The following is a 15,844-nucleotide window of genomic DNA, read 5'->3' on the forward strand; positions in this document are numbered from 1 at the left end:
TAATATTTACCTGCCCTCCTCCCTCATGCACAATAGGAAGCAGTTGAATACTTTGTTGTTTTTAAATCCCCCTATGGAATTGTGGCAGGGAGCTATTTGAAATTAAGGGTTTTCAGAGGGATTTTTCAAAATAAATATTTAGTTGTGTGTTCAATATTAAAGGATTAGGCTGACACGCTTGTGAATGCGTTTCTCAATCGGATTACTGCAGCTTGTGGTAGTTTCTGCTTTAGAACGAGGTACTGCACGCTCACTCACAACAGCCTGCAATCACACCAGCTGCCTCATATGAAGCAAAATTGTAGTCTTGCTGAGAGCTGATAGAGTTTTTGAAAACCCAGAGCCCGAATCTCCTGTTCTTGTCCTATGCCAGACTTTTCACTCAGACCAAGGCCTGCCAGTTCAACTCTATGCACTTTGGTTTTTGTAGTTTCTGTGTAAGGTGGGAGCACATCTTTCTTGGGGTGGGAAGGTTGTAGCAGGCAGTGCTCCTTAGCTAGGACTCTGGTGGGCTTGAACATGCCTCTTATTTTCTCTAGAGCACAGCTCCATGCAGATGAAGCAGAGGTGACCTTTTAATTCCTTCCCTCTATTTCTGTTATCTCTTCTATAACATTGCACGTTTGCTCGTCATTTTCAATCCCTGTTCCTTCTCTGAACTCTGTTCCACAATCTTTCATATCTTCCAGACTTTTGCTGCTAGTCCGTTCTCCGACCCTATCCAGCTGGACAACCCTGACCCACAGCCAATCATTGACGGAGAGGAAGGGCTGATCTGGGTCATTGGGCCCGTCCTGGCCGTGGTGTTCATCATCTGCATTGTCATTGCCATTCTGCTCTACAAAAAGTAAGTTATGCTTCTTGCCCAGATCTGTGACAATTCTGAATGTCTCCAGGAATAACTGGAGACTGGAGTCTAAAGGCAGTTTCCTACTTGGTCCTAAAATTGTTAGTTGGAGAGCAAATCCTCCCACCAGCGCCAGAGAGGATTCTTAAGGCAAAAATGCTGAAATAGTGAACAGCCTCTGGAAGTCTCTTTTCCTTGGATTTTGGAGTAGCTCATCGTGCACAGACAGGAGTAGAAGCCTCTTGAGAACAGACAGGTCACATCATGCAGTAAAAGAGGACAGGAAAGGAAACAGAAGCTGAGCAAAATAAATCAAGAAAAGAGGCAGGATGGCAGCTCTAGCCAGTACAGCTGTGTCCATGGGGACGTTACCCATTATGGAGAGATCTCAATTAACCCTGCTCCACCTTTCATCTGCAGAGGTGCATTTGCTTATGCACATGCGAGTATCTTTTATGTCCCAGACTATGTGAAGCTGCTAGACAGAAAAGTACTGCAGGGAGCAGGGACTGCCTCGTTAGTGTTCATTAGCGCTGGGGAGTGCTGGTCCCACCTTCCACCTGTGTTACCAGGGGTAGAGCTGAGCGAATGTTTCCCAATTCTTCTACAGTTCCTTTCTAATCTGGACATTTGTCTTGTCTTTTCTCCACTCACTGCTTTCGTGGACAGCAAACCAGACAGGTAAGAGCACCAGATTTGCCATTTACTAAGGTTCTTTTTCTGTGGGCTGGCTGTGTGTTAGGCAGTATTTACTGTCTCTGGTGATGGGGCTGTGTTGGTACTGTTTCTACTGCTAGATCTTTCCTAAAGGACACCCACTAAAGACCATGTTTGAACTGGGGCAGAAAAGGGAAAGAAATGCCAGCTTTCTTCTGCCTATTGGTCCTAAATATAATGGCCTTTCTCAAGCAAAGCAGCAGTGACAGTAAGCAACTCATAAAACCATGGGTTAATGGAGCAGGGAAACATGCATTTGTGTTGTAGTCAGTGGGTTTTCTTTATGTCTGAGTGTCCATATAGGCTTCTCTGAGCCACTGGCATACTAGAAACAGAATCTCACCAGCTGAGCTGTTCTCACCCTCTTGTAAAAGCAGTTCTTGTCCCATCACCCAGGGACTTCTAACAGTTTGCTTACAGCTGCAGAATGAGGCTATTTCAAACCATTTTCAAGGCTGGGAGAGCTTTCATTGAAGTAACGGATGAGTTTAGCCAATGAACTACTTTACAGCAGTTTCAGAACTGCAGCAAAAATAAACTACTCCTAAACTGCAAAGTGGTGTAATTCCAAAATGCTGCCCCATTAAGTGCTGGCAGGGCTCATGCCACTTGTTCTAGCTATTAATGATGTTAAGAGACAGCTAACAGTGCACTGAGCAAGCTCCTCTCTGCCTAAGCAATTACCATTATTGCTGCGGGCTTATTATGGGAGGCATCTGTGCAACCTGGGCAGGAGAGGTGAGGAGCTTTACAGCCATCTCGTGAGAGGGGCTAGGACAATATTTGCAAGCCCTGAGGTGTGGGTACATGTTCTCTGCTCATTCAAGAAGTTCTGCTTCCAGCTGCGTGTCACTGTTCCCTTGCCAGAAGTTATCGACTCTTCAGATCAGCGCTGGGCTTTGCTTCCAAATTCTTTTCAAGGAGAATGAGCCAGGTCAGCAAGGACTTTTAAACTGCCTCAGCTAACCTAGCGTGTTTTAAGCAGAATAGATTTTGAAGCACTTTCATGTGCAGCTCAGCTGGCACGTCAGAGCGGGCTTCAGCTTCTGGCAAGGAGGTGAGACAGATCTCAGCAGGCACAGCTGTGATGGGAGAGGATGTGTCTGTGCTGGTTCTGAACCCAGATTTCTAGGGTTCTGTAGATCAAAAAAAGGTTGAAAACCACTGCCTTGACTTTTCTGTCTGCGAGGCAGTAAGAACTCCTAAACAAGCCAACGGAGAAATAGCAGTACTTTATGTCCAAGGTCATGGTCAGGAGATTCTGTACTTTTCCAAATGATTCTGTTGGCTCTGGTTCTCTCAGGCTGAGAGTGGCTTGGCCAGAATTGGAACGTTTCCACTTGCAGAGCTCTGCAGAGTTGAGTGGAGGTTTGTCTGTGCAGGGGAGCTGTGGTATGGGTTCACAGTACCTCAGCTGCTCCTTGTTGCCTTTTTGTACTTCTGCTGCATGAAGGGGGAACTTCCAGACTTGCATGTAAACTGCTGAGCTGTTGTAAAACCAATCAAATGCTACAATGATAAAACATTCTGAACCTTACCCCTTTTCTGATGCATTTTGTGTAACTTATATCCTTGTTCAGAGCATGGCTGTAGCTGACCCTGATTTCTGGAGGAGCTGAAAAGACCAAGAGGCTCTCAGCTAACCTGCTTTGTCTTTTTATTTTTTTTTAAGCAAACGGAAAGATTCAGAGCCACGGACAAAATGCCTCCTGAACAATGCTGAAATCACCCCTCACCACCCCAAGGACCCTGTGGAAATGAGGCGCATCAACTTCCAGACTCCAGGTAACCAGCTGCAAACTGACTTCTCTCACTGGGAGGGCAGAAGCAGAGCCCTTTCCCCAGCCCCTTCCTGCCATGCTGCAGTGGTGCTGCCTTTGAGACCTAGTGCTAACTTAGCATGCAGCCAGGGAGCCTCAAGACTTGCCTACGCTAAGCAAGACTGATGAAATTAACCTTTTCTGGGAAACCATGAGAGCCTTGCAGACTCCACCTAGCAATCGCGAGGCAGGAAGAAGAGCTTTCATGGCAACCTAGCTAAAGAAATCGGTGCATTCTGGGTGAAGTACACAGCTGCAAGTGTAGCTACGCCAAGCTTGCCTGCCCACCAGCACTGCTATGCAGCCTTGCGCTGGGAAACCCTGGGGTGGCAGAGATGAAGCATGGCAGGGCCGTGTGCTTCAGCCAGATCTGTAACTGGTCCTTGCTCTGTACACACCAAAAGGGTTCCATTAGAAGCCGGGCCTGCCCCACGGGTTGTGAAGACAGAGAAAGGCAGCTGGTTGCTTCGCGCAGGAGAGGCAACGTCTCCTCAGTGTACAGCTGCTAAGCTGGCATGTGACTACGCTATGTCCCATCAGAGAGGCCAGTGCACCCTCCTTTCTGTGCACCCACATCCCCATGCACATGCATGTCTAAGCTGCCTGCATGGCACTTCTGCAATCCACCACTGACACAGGCCAGCACGGGCACATCCTCGTACACACACGTGTGGCGATGCCGAGCAGTGCCTGTGCACTGGTATGGACCTCTGCTTCTGGTGCTTGAGGATTTGGAAAGGGAATTGTGCTTTTCGGGGGGGCTGGCTATTGTTTTCAGTTTGTTTGTATTGTTTTGCTGTTTTGTGCTTGTTAGTAATGTTTCCCCATCCCAGTCCTGTCCTTAGCATTGTCTGAGTTTGCTTAGGGCAAGGCTGACAAGCCAATAGGTATTCAGAAAGCAGGGGTCCTCAGGGAGCTGCAAGGACAGTGCTGGACTGAGGCGTTTGTATTAAAAAGTTAGGAGCAGCATATCGGTATCTATCCAAGTGTAGGAAAGATTGAGTCTCTGCTAGAGGATGGAAGCAAGTTTAATCCAGCATGCAGGGACTGAATGAAGAGCAGTTCAACTGCAGCTGGACCCCTAAATCAGCTCTTACTCAGTGGTGCTCTTGCAGGAGAGTCTGAAGGTATTTGGGATCTGCAGCAGGAGAACTTGGAAAACTTCAGAATCCTGCTGTCCCAGCTGCCCTTTGCATAAACAACAGTAAGTTTGTATAAGCCACTTCTTATGAGAGTCTCCAGCTGCAGCTCAGCAGCAGTTTGTGTTTGTCTGGCCTCTGTGGTTTATGCTGGGTGCAGACAAGAGGTTGGCCTGTGAGTGCTCCAAGTGGTGATTGGAGACTCAGGAAAGAGCTGCGCTCGTTGAAACTGATGCTAGGATAAGTGCAAAGATAGAAGATCCAGCTTAATCTGGATGCTAAGAGGCAAGTGGGAGTGCTGCTTTTTGTGTTTGCCTTACTGAATATTTCTCCCTGTCCTTGCAGGACTGCAGTCAGCTGAGGAAGAGGCACTTCCTAGCTTCAGTTAATGTGCTCAACAGACGGATGGGTCTTTTGCTAGTTAGGTGATGCTTACCTCTGAATTCTTGATCTGAGAGGCTTGTGAAAGGCAGCAGAGACATGCAAGGCTGCTGTTAGGACTCAGCTAAAAGTCCGTAGATCTCAAAAAGGCTGCCAGGTTTTCTCCTATCTAGCTTTAAAAGGATACTGCCAACTTTTCTTTGTAACGCTGTCCAGCTTGAGATAGCTGGCTGATTTCCTCTGCTGCTGTTTGTAAGGCCATGGAATGTTTGAAAGGATCTGGGAGAGGTGATCACCTGCCTCCCACACTGATAGCCATTGGGCAAAAAGGGAACAGACAGAAATTCTAATCTCAGTGTGCTGGGGATGATGGCCAGATTGTGGTGCGGTTTTCAGGTGGAAGGCTCTGTAGGGGCTGTTGGAATTAAAGCCATCTGAGTGAAGTCTGTTGTGGTTTATAGGTGGCTGTGGGCTCTTCTCCAGCAGGTTTCCATGTTGAGGGGTCTCTGTCTCATCCCCAGAGGGGTAGCAGAGGGGGGATGTGGGGATGGGAGCGGGCACAAGCAGCTCAGACAGAGGACAGAGCAGCACAAATCTTAAAGAGCCTGTCCTTGCCTCATCAGCACAAAAAATAACTTTCTTTTCCTCTTTAGATTTATGTTGTTTTGTTTTGTTTTTTTGCTTTAGCATGAAATTTTTCAGAAAGTGTATATTTTATTTATTTTTATTTTTTTACTGTTTTCTGCAGATTCTGGTCTGAGCAGCCCTCTCAGTGACCCTGAGTTTGACTTTGAAAGTTAGTTCCTGTGTGTTTTTGTTCCTGTTGGTTTCATTTTTTCCCCATAATTATTTTTTCCTCTTCTATCGCTTTCCTTTCCAGTTCTGTTTCGTTCCTGTTACTTTTTATTTTTGCTGAATTCCCTGTATTCCTGCAGTGTCTGCCCATCTCATCCCTTTTCTGTGCCATCTGTTTGTCTGAACAGCGCTTCCAGTTTTACAGTACCAAATATCAGGCCTTTTGCACAACATGGGCAGTAGCAGCAGCGTAAAGGATAGAGCCCTCAGCAGCAGTATGGGACACTGTCCATCCTTCCGTGTCTCTCTGAGGATAAGAATGTGTGTTTCAGGGCTCTCTTTTCTCCCCATTGTCAATGATGTTCCGTTTCTGAAGCTTGGCTACGTGTCCCTCGTTCTTATTCCTGGACAGAAAGTGATATTTTGTGCACCAGCATGTGAGCCCTGTATGTGTGTGTGCCTGTGGTTTTGTGTTCATTGCTTCATAATGTGGGAAGGAGGAAATGAGATGCAGCTAACGATGCCCTCTCTTTGGGAAGAGCCATGTGGGCATCTTTCTGTGTAGATGGGGAAGGGGCCTTTGCCCATCTGTGGCAGGTGCCTGTTCCTTGGCAGCGACTTGTTCCAGCAGCACAAAGACCAGAGGCTTCTCCAGGGCCCTCCGCAGCCCGTGGGTCCATGCAGTGCCATCCAGCCTCAGTCGCTGTGCGGGAAGAGACGGGCTCTGACCCATGGAACAGATGTTAGGGTGATGTTGCTGGTGAGTTGGCTGGTGCACAGAGAATCAAGTCTTTTGTGATAAGATTAGAGAGATTCAAGTGATTGAAATGTTAGATGAGAGCAGCTCTGAAAGACTTCATCCCCATTAGAAGCAAAGATCCTGGCTTTGCTGAGTGATAGGGGCTTTTTTTTTTTTTTTGTGCTGGACAGGGAAATAATGGATAGATGGGAGGTTTTATCTTGCAAATGTGAAGAATTGCAGATGCTGCTGGTGGTCTGGGAGGTGAGAGCTGGGACAGTCCTCAGAATAGCTTAATCCACACACCACTCTGGTTGCTTTTGAATCCTCCCGCCAGTACTGTCTCCGTGCCCCTGCCACCTCCTCTCAGCCCCTTCACTGGAACACATGAAGGCTTTGTGTGTTCTTTCAGCCCACACCAGGGCTCCTTCTGCCGCCCCCCATTGCCAGGGGTCACTGAGCTGGGAAACCTGGAGCCACATCCTTCATGACTAAGGGGAGTTGTTCATTAAAGCAGGCAAAGGAGCTTCAGCTGAGACCGGCTGGAAAGCGCTGCTCCTGGCTCATTGAATATCAAACTCCACCTCAGCCTTTGTGGGAATTCCAGTGTGCTTGGTGTTCTGGCCAGGGAAGTGCTTATTACTGCAAAGGTTTCCAGTTTTGTTTTATTATTAAGAGCCCCAGAAATCAATCCTACCAGGAGATTCCTGTCCTTAACAGCAGCAAAACCAGATAAGCTCCCACATGCTCTCAGCCAGAGCTGTTGCAGTGGTGGGAGGTGGACACACAGCGGTCCCTGGCAAAGAGACAGAGCTGATTTTCAGGCACTGGGCACACTGACCGTATCTCATGAAGGTTGTTTAAGGAAACTTGTGCAGCGCCTTCAGAGGGGACACGACTTCTCTCTGCACATGGGTGCAGTGGGCCTTTCCCAGGCAGACCCCGTGCTCGGAGGGAATGATGCTTACAGCTCTGTGATTTCAGAGCCAAAGAGCATCTGATGGATATTTTTCTTGCTTGCTTGTTTCTACCAGGCTTTCTGGTTGCTCTTCTTTTTTTTTCCTTTTAATGTTAAGTATCAGTTTTTTGGAATTTCATCCACACTGCTGTGTTTCTAACCACACCTCAGCAAGCAGCCCCTGGGTTTGTCAGCAGTTGGGTGCTGGTGGCAGGACTAGAGACCTGAGACAGCAGCTGAGTTGCCATGAGTTGTTCTGAGCAGGGCTCGGCTTTGCTGTAATGCTGCAGCTCCGGGTGTGTTTGCTGTCCTCTTCAGCCCTTCCCTTCAGATGCAGAAGGACAGGGCAGAATGAGCATGGGTTGGAACTGGATGTTCTTCCAAGTCCCTTCCAACCCAGCCATTCTAGGATTCCTCTGAATGGCCCCAGTCTGCACCTGGTGTGGAGCAGGTGGCAGCTCTAGTGGGAAGCAAAGGGGGAATCCTTTGGGTGAAAGGGGCAGGAGGTGCTGGGAGCCCATCCTCTGTGAGCTGGAGGTGTGTTCTGCCTGCTAGCCAGTGGAACAGCATGGAGCCAATCTAGACTTGGGAGTTATTTTCTAGTGGGTTTTTTGGTCTGTTCTCCCCACACAGCCCTTCCATTTTTGGGTAAGCCTCCTTGTGCTGAAAAGAGACATCTAGATAGCTTAGAAAAGAGCGCTGGAGTGGTGGCTGTGACCCTCACTCTGGCAGACGTGTCCTGCCCCCAGGTCTGGGGGAGGCAGCGTCCTTCCAGGGCTCACTGTAAAACTGAGGATGTCATGCTTGCTTTGCCATCTCTGTGCTGAGATTTTGGAGTATCTGACCATGCTGCTGCCACTGCCGCTGCTTTGTCACACACCCAACACCCACGGGGCTCGAAATTCTCCCTGGCTTCCATCTCTTCTCCACTCCTTCCCACAGGGGCACTGCCCAAGGCCTTTCCGCGTGCTGCTGCCCTCACTGGCTGCATTTGTAGCAGGATCAGCCGGCAGGCAGCACAGGAAGGCTTTGGAAAAACATGATCCAATGCAGATGAGCAAAGCATGGAGAGCTTTTCCACCATGATTCGTAGTATAGTTCTTCAAGATCATGAGATGAGAAGGATCCCTGCTCCTTCCAGAGCTCCAGCTGCCCTTCTAGGAGCACCATAGGCACAGCTCTGCCTTTGCTGCTCAGCCCCATTCCTGGCTGGTTGCCTTCAGCCTGCTGCAGTGTGGCCCTCAGTGCCAGGAGGTCTTGAGGGACACAAGCTCTGTTCTCTGTCTCGGTATGAGCACAGCTGCTGTTGTCAGGGAAGCTGGTGAACTAGGGTTGTGAAGCGTTGGTCTCCCCAGTGAATTGTTTCCCATTCCCCAGACTAAGGAGGGTTACAAAGATCTTCTGCCTGTCTGACACAGAAGGTAATGAACTCACAGCAGAGTTTGCTGATGGGGCTTGTACAGCTGACCCTTCAGACGGACCTCTGGAAGGTCTTCTGCAGTGCACGAGAAGGAAGAGGAGCCAGCACTCAGCATTTCTGTAGCTGGCTGCGTTCTTGCAGTAGTGAGGGTTAAGACCACCACATCCATGAGCTCACTGAGAAGCCCACAGAGCCATTGGTGTGCTACAGACAATTCCTGAAAAGCCTCCTTTGCTTCCCCCATCTGCATCCCCTTCCCTGCCCCACGTGGTCACAGTTGGCTGGATCTGTGCCCCTTCCCTTCTTTTGTGTTGGAGTTTGTTTACAGTCATGGCGGGTGCTGTACCATTTGCTGCGTAGGTTCCTCTGGCAGCATTTGCTCATTTTAAGTCCACTATTGGAATCACTAACGCACATCTGCTCTTCAGATTTTACTTTTTGTTTTGCTCTGATTTACGCATTTGAAAAAGGGGCCATTGTGAAAACACTCATTTTACTGTTGTTTTTTTAATTATTTCCGTGATTTTTATTTTTTATTGTTTTTACTTCCAAGGACACAATTTCGAGCCCTGAATTCTTCTCTTCTAACCTCCCTACTTTCATTGCAGATCTTACATTGTAATTTATTTTCTTTTCTTGTTTCTTCTTTCTTATAAAATGTGTGACAGTTGTGAATTTTAGTTACTATTAAATGAGATTCTTTTCCTGCTGTCTTGTCTTTTAGGTATGCTCAGCCACCCACCAATCCCTGTTTCCGAGCTGGCTGAACACACAGAGCATCTCAAAGCTAATGATAACCTGAAATTATCCCAAGAGTATGAGGTATGAGCAAAAGTGAGTGCTGTGCATGGGTTTGCAGAGCCAGGAAATCAGGCAATTCAGAGAGGCCTTCATTCAAACATACCCAGCTTCACTTTAAGGATCTGGTCACTTGAAATAAAAAAGCTATTTATATTTTTAAAATTAAGCACTTCCTAGTTTCAGTTCCAGATGGTAGAAGACTTCTGATCCACGAGACTTTCCTTTGCATGGAGGGAAGATCTTGCCATGTTGTGCTTCCCAAAGTTTTAGACAGGTGGGATGGGGTGCTGTCCTTGAGAATGGCTTTGTCACGTTGCTGGATGTGCAGAGGATGAAGCAGAGGGATGAGATACCTGGCTCTAGAAGCTAGGGAGACAGGCAGTGGCTCCTCCACAGCTGACGTTGTCAGCGGCCAGTGAAGCCAATGAGCTCTTTTTTCTCCTTGCTAATATTTGGATACTCAAATGGGCTCCTGCAGCTGAGCAGAGCCGTGGCTGCCAGACATGCAGCTCAAGTGGTTGCCAGGGGCATGGACTGAGCTCTGTGCTTCCATCTCCTGGCACTGCTGTGGCTGCATTAGCACTGCTTAATCCCCATGTGAGTGTCCAGTGCTTCTGGGCGAGCGCTGTGCAAGCTGCTTTCATTGTAGATCGAACGTGTGACTGGTTCCTGTTGTTGTTAAGAGACAAAATGCCCGGCTATTTTTAGGCTAATAACAAGTCTAGACTGCCTGGTTCTGTGTGCAGGCAGCAAGTGAGGGGATATGTTCTGAACAAAGTTCCTGCGATGTTTCTCTGGGATGTTTCTGCCCTGTCTGCCTTGCAAACAGCAGTAGGGGCGAAGCAGCCCCACAGTCACAGCTCTGCACCCAGGAGGGGCCGTGCAGTGCAGGAGCTCTGCTGGGGTCTTTCACCCCACGCAGGGGGAGCAGCTCGTTAGCGGGCTCCATCCAGACTTCAAAGACTAATTTGCATCCTGCTATATCCCAAGTGCCCTGGCTTTGTTCCAGCACAACCTCCTCTAGTGGTAGAGCCAGAGCTAAACAAACATCACTAATGAAATGAATGTGAGGCGAGATTAGAGGGATAGAAAGCAAACAGACACATTACAACAGTATAAATACCCATTAGTTGGAAATGCTCAGTGTGAGAAGGGATGCTGTCCTCGAGTGTCTTTGTACCATGCTGTTGCTGTGGCTTCTGGAGCTGAGCTGGGGAGTTGGCACAGTGAAGGCCGAGCTCGTTGTGCTCAAAGGGTTGGGAGCAGGATGGTGCAGGTGGTGCGCGCAGGGCCTGCGCAGGCAGGGAGAGGGGGAATGAAGAGCTGGGAGCAGAGTTCAACCTGCTCCTGCCAAGCCTCCAGTTGAAGCAAACCCCTAGGGCTCTGCAAAATGATGAAGGAATTAAGCCCTTGTTTTATTTAATTCTCTGGCTGAGGATTTAGAGGTAAACGTAATTAACCTAATTTCCATATCTGGGACAGCTGGACCTTAAAAAAAAAAAAAAAAAAAAAAAAAAAAAAAAACCACCACCTTAAAACCTGGCATAAATCACCCAGACAGGCAAAGGATTTTTCTCTCCTGCACGTTTCATTGTTTACTCCTTTATCCCCTCTAGGAAACATTATGTTGGTTAAGGCCTGTAGGCCCAGCTCCTACCCATCTGCCTGGGGCGATGCTCCCTCAGCCCCTTTCCTGGTGCTTTCAGCCCCTGAGGGACGCGCTGAGCCCTCTCGTGGAGTAGCACTCTCACGGAGCAGCTGCTATTCCCTGCTGCCTTTTCCCCAGTGCTTCACATCCTACTTGCATACATGGTTATAAACCTCATCCTTGCTTGCATGTCTTCCTCCCCAGGTATTAAGACAGTGGTATATTTATGCCCCCTTAATGGCTGTTTAGTTTAACCACACACAGATTTAGCTTCTTCGTCATTTCATAAATACATCCTGCTGTGATTGTCCCTGTTGTTCTCTCCCAATTGCCCACCGTTTATCAGCAGCAGTAGCTCAGGGCTGTAAGTAATGCAGCGCAGCCACCACTCTGTGAACACAACTATGATTCAGGGCATCTGTTTTGCAGCCTGAAATTGTGCCGATGCTTTTGCCACTGCTGCATTGTGCCAGGGTAGGAATTTCCTCTGGTGCTGCTCCGTGTGCTCAGGGCAAAGGGTCATGGGATGGAGTGCGCTGTGCTGGGGCTGTTCCACAGCAAGGCTCTGCTCTAGACGGAAGAAAATGGTGAATGCTGCATTCCTCAGCTAGATCTACAGAGCCACGATCTGTCCTACGTGGAGCAAGGTACTCGGAGCATGATTTGTTCCCTTTCCCCCCTTTCACTCCTGTGTTTTCCTTCCCAATTTCTGCAGTCCATTGACCCCGGCCAGCAGTTCACCTGGGAGCACTCCAACCTGGAAGTGAACAAGCCCAAAAACCGCTACGCCAACGTGATCGCCTACGACCACTCGCGCGTCATCCTGCTGCCCATCGAAGGTAGGGAGCGACCTCTGCTCCTCCGCAGCTCCACCTGGCTGGTGGCTCCGCTCTCTTAGCATCTCCCCCGGAGTTCAGCAGGCAGGAGGCGCGTGTGTTCACCACACATTTGTTACGTTCTGATACTGACATATTCCCTGTAGCTGCAGTCTCTCATTTCAAAGGCTGCTTTATCAAGAAACTGCCTTCACTTTGCTTAGAGATCCTTGTGATATGCTTCTGACTAACAGGAAGAATACAGACCACACAGTGCTTTATGGAGAGCAGGGCAGTGGGTGGTGGTGGATGTGGAATGCATCTGTACAGCAGATGAATGAGAAGTAGGCACAGGGCTAATTGCACAGATGTGTGTGTCAGCAGCACAGCAAAGATGCGGTTGCTGAGTTGTAGAAATGTAGAGTTTACGTGATACACAGCTCCTGCTGCAGTGCCTCAGAGGACTGAAAGTAAGGATGTGGTATTAGCCTGGTCGGCCATCAGTTGTTTCCCATATCTTCTGTGAGTGGTGGTATATTTAGAAAATTTACATTAAATATCGCTCTTGACCAAATGCACGCTATGATAAGAGGAGATTTCGGTGGAGAGGAGATGGGGTTTCGCAGGGGATCTGCTTTGGTTACTGCTGCTGAGATAATATTCATCTTTCTCAGGGCACGTGTGGCTGTGCAGATGGGTGTGCTGTGTGCGGCCACTGCTTTGCCAAGAGCTGAGCATCTGAGCAGAGAAGATGTACAAACAGCCCTGTGGTGAATGGGGGGGGTTCATTCAGAAGCCCTCCTGGCAAGGGAATTGCCTAGAATAATCTCCCTCTGCCAGAGTATCTCTGGGAGACTCAGCTGGTTCTGAGGTTACAAAAGATCATGATTTGCCATCAAATGAACCAGTCTGGATTGTTCTTGTCTGCCGTTACAGATGTTAAACATTTCTCATTGTGGAGCTGGCTGTGTTTTGCTAGCTTGTTTTTTATCTGAGATTAATATTGCATGAGCCAAGGCAAGCCAAGTCTTTAAAACATTGCCCTGTCACTGAAAAGAAGAGCACGAGTGTAGAACTGAAGGACACTGGGATGAGCTCTGCCCTCAAGAGAGCAGAGAGCAGGGATGGCTGCAGGCATCGTGGGGACCAACAGCAGCGTGTGTCCAGTGTGTTAATGTCCAAATACCTGAGAGGTTATGGCTTGCCTTGACTGTGTCTTATACTGAGCACTGGAGGATGAAAGGGGTTGGAGGAGTTAGTTGTTGCTTTCCCTTTGTTTTAAATCTGGATTTGTCAGGGCTGCAGATCGTCACTGTCTGCTTGGTCAGGGAGAAGTAGTGGCTTTAATTCAGTGACTTCTCTGTAACTGGACCCTGTCATGCAGCAAAACAGTGCAGAAGCTCATGGCCACCATTTTAAATTACAGAGTGGACCCAAGAGGGCTGGAGAGGAGATTAATTCCAAAAGCTCAGCCTTGATCGTGTTCCTGCTGCTGCTGCACAGCCGTCTTCCCCTCTGAAATTTCAGATTGGGAAGTAATGGGGGAGGGGAACCCTCCAGAAATTTAATCAAAAGCCATTTTCACCAGCAGCTGAAATTACTGAGTACCCTTGAGGACTGGCAGGCAATTCAGTGTGGATCATACCTAGCCAATAGAAGAAGCAGCGCCTATTGCTACAGAGGGATGAGGACTAGCAACCCAATTTCATATTGGTACAGCTTCCCACCCTGAGATCCCCCTCGGGACACGAGTTAAGCATTCTATGCTGAGTTAATCTTAGGTTGGCAGAAACCTGCCAGCCCGGCCAACTGCTCAGCTGTAATTAGGAATGGGCCAATTTTCCAAACAGTCCAAATTGTCCGTGCCAGTCTTGGAGGCTCTCTATAGCTGAACCTGACTGCATGCCAATGTCCATTTTAACTTCAGAGCAGCTTTCTCCTGCCACATCCCAATCATCCTCTTCACTCTGGCACTGCCTTCTGCCACTCATAGCAGAGCCATCAAACAAGGACGCAAGCGGGCAGCTGTAACTCAATAGCCTGTAACTCATGCAAATAGAAAAAATAAAAATGACAGTGAGCAATTTAAAGCAAGTCAAAGCCTGTAATTTCAAAGCCTTTACTGGCTGAATCCAGCCTGGTTTTATTCGTTACTTTATCCAGCTGTAGCTGGAAATAGACTATGGACTGCACAGTGCATCAGCCAGCTGCATTCGCTACCCGGACTCTGGGCATTCTAGAACATGGGCTTCTCTTGTCTTGTTTGATACCAGTGCAACAAGAGCTGTAAGCCAGTGCTTTTGCTGCTGTTAGTAACACCAATAAGAAGAATATAGTTTTGAAGTTTGATCTTTGGTCTCCTTATCAACTTCTGCTAGAAGTTTTGTCTTCAAGTAATGCAGATCTCCAACTCCAGATGGGAAGAACTTGCAAAGAGGTCCCAGCAGCCATGAAGGCTCTGGTATTTTTCCAGGGGAAGCCCCTCAGACATTATACTTGCGAAGACCATCTTGTGCTTTCAGTCTTGTCCTGCACAACCCACTGACTCGCTTTTGGTTATTTAATACAGGAATTGTGGGTAGCGATTACATCAATGCCAACTATATTGATGGCTACCGGAAGCAGAATGCCTACATTGCCACCCAGGGGCCTCTGCCAGAGACGTTTGGGGACTTTTGGAGGATGGTGTGGGAGCAGCGTTCAGCTACTATTGTTATGATGACTAAGCTGGAGGAGAAATCACGGGTAAGATGCACGAGAGGGATGACTGGTTATCATAATCCTGGGGGGCTGGACAGTTGGGCTGGGGAAGGGTAGGTCTCCTTGATCTGCAGCCCACATTGATGTTAGTGGGGGATCTCTACCTTCTTTGCCAGCACACTGAAAGTTCAGTGGTTCTCTCCTTAAAAATAAAAGGAATTTCACCCTGGAAAGCTGCAGCCTTTTCAGCTGCAAGAGAAGGGGAAACTCGGTCCCATCACTTTGTAGGTCTGCCTTGGAGTTAATCTTGTGGCACGTTTCAAATTCACTTCTCTTGTTTAATGAGCCCGAGTAAGTTCACTCCAATCTTCAGGATCATTCCAGTCCATTGTCCACATGACTGATGTGGTGTGTCAGAAACTTCTGCTTAGTCAGTAGGAGCTTTTCATGCCACGTGTCTCCCTGTTGTGGTACTCTGGAAGGGGATTTTTCTTGAGCCTTCCCTCCTGTCTGACCTTGCCAGCTTCATTGTACTATTACTCACCTTTGGAATGAGCTACTCTGTTCCAGCATTCAGCAGTACTTTCTGTCTCCCAGATAAAGTGTGACCAATACTGGCCAGGTCGAGGTACAGACACCTATGGGATGATTCAAGTGACATTACTCGATACCATTGAATTGGCCACATTCTGCGTTCGAACATTCTCCCTGCATAAGGTGAGCTTTCTCCTGCTCCTGTTTCTTTCCAAGAGGTGGGCACATTCTCCTCCTTACCCAGCATGGGCAAGATACAACATTGTGCTGCTACTGCTCATGACTATTGGTGGACTTTATCTTTGCAGAACGGCTCCAGTGAGAAGCGGGAGGTCCGCCAGTTCCAGTTCACAGCATGGCCAGACCACGGTGTACCTGAGTACCCCACCCCATTCCTGGCCTTCCTGAGACGAGTGAAAACCTGCAACCCCCCTGATGCTGGTCCAATTGTGGTGCACTGCAGGTACTGATTTCCCACACTTAACTCTTGCTTGGGGCTCTCTGAAAGGGAAGTGAAATTTCAGGATGTT

General features: G+C 48.3%; 1 protein-coding gene across 8 annotated transcripts in view; it reads left to right on the top strand.

Annotated features, from left to right (window-relative positions):
- PTPRS (protein tyrosine phosphatase receptor type S) overlaps window positions 1-15,844 on the top strand; it is a gene marked incomplete at both ends in the record, with an annotated part of 86,057 nt that overhangs the window by 64,297 nt on the left and 5,916 nt on the right. For 4 of the 8 annotated variants that reach the window (XM_079546712.1, XM_079546713.1, XM_079546709.1 and 1 more), the window contains 8 exons: window positions 690-847; window positions 1,517-1,528; window positions 3,237-3,349; window positions 9,541-9,638; window positions 11,981-12,104; window positions 14,650-14,825; window positions 15,378-15,497; window positions 15,623-15,777. In XM_079546712.1, the coding sequence (XP_079402838.1) occupies window positions 690-847; window positions 1,517-1,528; window positions 3,237-3,349; window positions 9,541-9,638; window positions 11,981-12,104; window positions 14,650-14,825; window positions 15,378-15,497; window positions 15,623-15,777 (956 nt within the window). Of the gene's footprint in view, window positions 1-689; window positions 848-1,516; window positions 1,529-3,236; window positions 3,350-5,652; window positions 5,701-9,540; window positions 9,639-11,980; window positions 12,105-14,649; window positions 14,826-15,377; window positions 15,498-15,622; window positions 15,778-15,844 lie in introns of all 8 variants that reach the window. The other 4 variants (XM_079546706.1, XM_079546707.1, XM_079546708.1 and 1 more) reach the window with 2 other exon arrangements.

This window comes from Tetrao urogallus (assembly GCF_951394365.1).
Source record: "Tetrao urogallus genome assembly, chromosome: 25".
Classification (NCBI taxonomy): domain Eukaryota; kingdom Metazoa; phylum Chordata; class Aves; order Galliformes; family Phasianidae; genus Tetrao; species Tetrao urogallus.